Raw genomic sequence first — 3,786 nt, 5'->3', positions numbered from 1 at the left:
CAACTTCTGCAGTCTGAAATTGACCAAACATGCAATCAAGATGTGTTGATTATTACTGGTGATTGGAATGCAAAAGTTGGAAACAGAGAAGAATCACTAGTGGTTGGAAAATACTAGAAAAATAGAAATGATGCTGGAGATCACATGATAGAATTTTACAAGACCAACAACTTATTCATTGCAAATATATATATTTTCAACAACATAAATGGTGGCTGCAACGTGGACCTCACTAGATGGATCATACAGGAATCAGATCAACTACGTCTGTGGAAAGATGATGGAGAAGCTCAATATGACCACACAGAAATCAAAACAAGGCCAGGGGCTGACTGTGAAACAGATCATCAATTGTTTGTATTCAAGTGCAAATTGAAGCTGAAGACAATTAAAACAAGTCCATAAAAACCAAAATATGACCTTGATTATATCCCACCTGAATTAAAGACCATCTGAAGAATAGATTTGACACATTGAAAACCAATTGACAGAAAACCAGATGAATTGTGGGATGACATCAATAACATCATTCATGAAGAAAGTGAAAGGTCATTAAAAAGACAGGAAAGGAAAAAAAGACTGAAATGATGTCAGAAGAGACTCTGGAACTTGCTCTTGAATGAAGAGTAGCTAAAGTAAATGAACGAAATGACAAGATAAAAGAGCTGAACAGATTTCAAAGAGCAGCTTGAGAAGATAGAGGCAATTATTATAACGAAATGTGCAAAGACCTGAAGTTAGAAAACTGAAAGGGAAGAACACCCTCAGCATTTCTCAAACTGAAAGAACTGAAGAAAAAAATTCAAGCCTTGAGTTGCAATATGGAAAGAGTCTATGGGGAAAATATTGGGTGATGCAGGAAGCATCAAAAGGAAATGGAAGGATACACAGACAGTCACTGTACCAAAAAGAATTGGTTGATGTTCACATTTTTCAGGAGGCGGTATATGATCAAGAACCAATGGTATTGGCTGGGGAGGAACCTCAGGCCAGGCTGTGTGTGTGTGTGTGTGTGTGTGTGTGATGTTGTGAGTTTTGTCATTGTGATGCTGTGTACACAGCTGGGTTGGATTGTGATGCAGCTTGTGGAAGTCTGATGGGATGGTTGTGACTGGGTGTGACCGTGATGCTGTCTGTAACTTAAGTATGATTGTGTGTGACCAGTGACTACAAGTAGTGTTTGGGACTGTGGGTGCAACATTGTCTTGTGACTTATGTGTGATTGTATCATAGGTGGTCATAACATTGTCTATGACTGTGTGTTTGCAAAGCTGCGACTTGTGTGCAGTTGTGTGGTTGTGTGTGACAGGAGTGACTTGTGTGGCTGTGGTTGCAGTGTTGTGGTCTGCCTTGTGTATGATTGTGTGGCTATGTGTGATGGCCATGACCATGAGGTGGTGTCAGTGACTGTGTCCTTGAAACATTGTCCTGTGACTCATGTGTGACTATGATGTTATAACACCGTGACTGTGACTGTTTGTGATGGTGTGACCTGTGTGCTTGTGTGTGACTGTGCAGCTGTGTGTGAATGTTATGCTCTGAGTGTCCACGTCTGTGGTTGTGTAAGAGTTCCTGAGACTGTGGAACTGTGTGGTCAACTTCCTGCCATGCTGTAGGTGTGACTACATCTCCATTTGCTCTTTCTTTCCACCAGCAAACACTTCCCTGGTGCCTGCTCACGCCAGACCATGGGCCGGGTGCTGGGTTTGCAGCAGTGGCCAAGACCACTATGGTCTCCACTCAGTGGAACCTCCACCCTAGTGGGACGTGTGTGCTTAGCAGTGGTGTGATGCAGTCAACTAGTGGATGATATATTGTAGCTAGAAATCTACATGATGGCTGGATTTACACCATGGAAACTGGCAAACACTACAAAGCTGCCCCCTCCCAGGAGAGCTGGGTGCTAAATGTTAACATTTAACATTGCTGGGCTTATGTCTCTGGGTATCATGTTGAGGGACCAGGCTGAAGTGTGGCCACAAGCCTGTGGGTGGGACTCGAGTGTGTGATTAGGACTGTGGGTGGGGCTGGGCTGGGCCCTTGACAGAAATGAGTCCTGATGATGAATCTCCCCCCACCCACACTCATGAGACAGGGTGGGCAGTGACATTTCCTTTCTCCAGGCAAGTGCCTGAACCCCCAAGTTCCACTTTATTCTGAAGCAAAAGCATAAATTCCCTCCATTCCTTCTCCCTGAATACCAGGCAAATTAGCTTTACCCCACACTTGGGGGCCTACAGAACCCCCAAGACTTTGGGTCTTTGGCTTCAGTGTTGTCCACAACAGAATCTGAAGTCCTTAGTCCTCTGGAGGTGTCCGCTGGCTCTTCACTCTTACAAGTGGCTTAGTTCTTGGCCCCAATGGTGCCCATTGAATTCTCCATCCGCCGAGTAGCGGGGCTCCCCATGGGCCCCTCAAGTTTGCTTTGTGCTAGGTTCTCTGTCTCCTGAGGCACCCTCTGAGATCTCTGCCTGCCAGATCCCCATTCAATTCACCATCAACCATGAACGTGCCAAAGTAGGACCACGTTCTGTCCTGGAGTCTGACCACATGCTCGTAGAGCACACGGACGACTACTTCTTCCCCGGCCTCCAGGTGCACCATGCCAGCCATGAAGCTGCTGTCCCACCAAACGTGGGGGTTGACTGACCACTGACCACACACAGGGTGACCGCCAGCTGACCAAGAGCTCCAACTCTTTGGGGTAGCAGGGTGTGAGCTTGTAGAGGCCATGGGTGATAGGCAGGCTGCTGGCCAGCCCCCGTGGGCAGCCCACGCCACCCAGCTGCATCTTGGAATAGATGTAATAGTAGCCAGCCTGGGACATCACCAGGGCCCCATTGCGGTAGTCAAGGCCCCTCAGGAAGGCCAGGCCTAGCTGTGTCTCCCACAGCAGTAGGCCCCCTTTGCCCATCAGACTAGCATTGGCCCCTGGGGAGGGAGGAGAGAAAAGGGGTTAGTCCACTTCCCAGGCTTGCTGCAGGACCCCAGGCTATTCCCCACCCCTCCCTGCCCCTCCACCCTGATGCTATATGAACTCACTTCCTCCCCAATTTGCAGGGGACCCTGCTGCACAGAGGCAAAGTCATTTGCTTATCACAGATCTTAACTCACCCCAGCCCTGTTTTGCAGGTGGGGAAATTGAGGCACAGTTGTCGGATGGGTACTGTTCAGTCAATTCCAGCTCACAGTGACCCCAGGTGACAGGGTAGGACTGCCCCACAGGGTTTTCTTGGCTGTCGTCTTCACAGAAGCACACTGCTACGTCTTTTTCCCTCAGGGCTGCGGGGTGGGTTTGGTTGGCAGTCAAGTGCTTAACTGTTGCACCACTTGCTTTACAAAGGGGAAACTGAGGCACAGGTGATTAAGTGACTTGCCCAGGGCCTCAAGGCACATAAGTGGCAGAACCAAGGCATCACACTCTAGTCCAGTAATCTCTGTGTGCCTCAATTTTTGTCTCTGGAACCAGAGCTGTTGGCAGTGCTAGCTTAGGGTTTGCTGAATTAATCTGTGTAGAGTACATCCTGTGCCTGGCACGTAGTCAGCACTATACAAGCATTTATTAAAGGAACAAAATGAAAAATACATGGGCCCAAGCCCTGAGCCATTCTGTGGACACATATTGAATGAATGAGTGAGTGAGTGAGTGGAGGTTGTCCCATGGAATCAGTGTCCCAGGGAAGCAGAATTGTCTCCAGGCATGCTGGGGCATCTGTCTGGTCTCTCCTGGACACCCGACACCTCCTCCTGGGCCGACCCTGGGGTCCTCTCACCTGTGAGGTGTGC

General features: G+C 48.3%; 1 protein-coding gene across 1 annotated transcript in view; it reads right to left on the bottom strand.

Moving 5' to 3' along the window:
- Positions 1 to 2,430: 2,430 nt before the first annotated feature.
- The window catches only part of LOC103207998 (tumor necrosis factor ligand superfamily member 14-like), a 5,657-nt gene continuing 4,301 nt past the window's right edge, over positions 2,431 to 3,786 (bottom strand). Inside the window, 3 exon segments of the mRNA XM_007953694.1 lie at positions 2,431 to 2,664; positions 2,666 to 2,931; positions 3,774 to 3,786. The exon segment at positions 3,774 to 3,786 is cut by the window's right edge and continues 1 nt beyond it. Coding sequence (XP_007951885.1) covers positions 2,431 to 2,664; positions 2,666 to 2,931; positions 3,774 to 3,786 — 513 coding nt within the window.

This window comes from Orycteropus afer, unplaced genomic scaffold (assembly GCF_000298275.1).
Source record: "Orycteropus afer afer isolate SDZICR_OR568_19922 unplaced genomic scaffold, OryAfe1.0 scaffold00405, whole genome shotgun sequence".
NCBI lineage: Eukaryota > Metazoa > Chordata > Mammalia > Tubulidentata > Orycteropodidae > Orycteropus > Orycteropus afer.
Note: the sequence above shows the minus strand (reverse complement) of the source record. Positions and strands in the feature narration are given on the sequence as shown.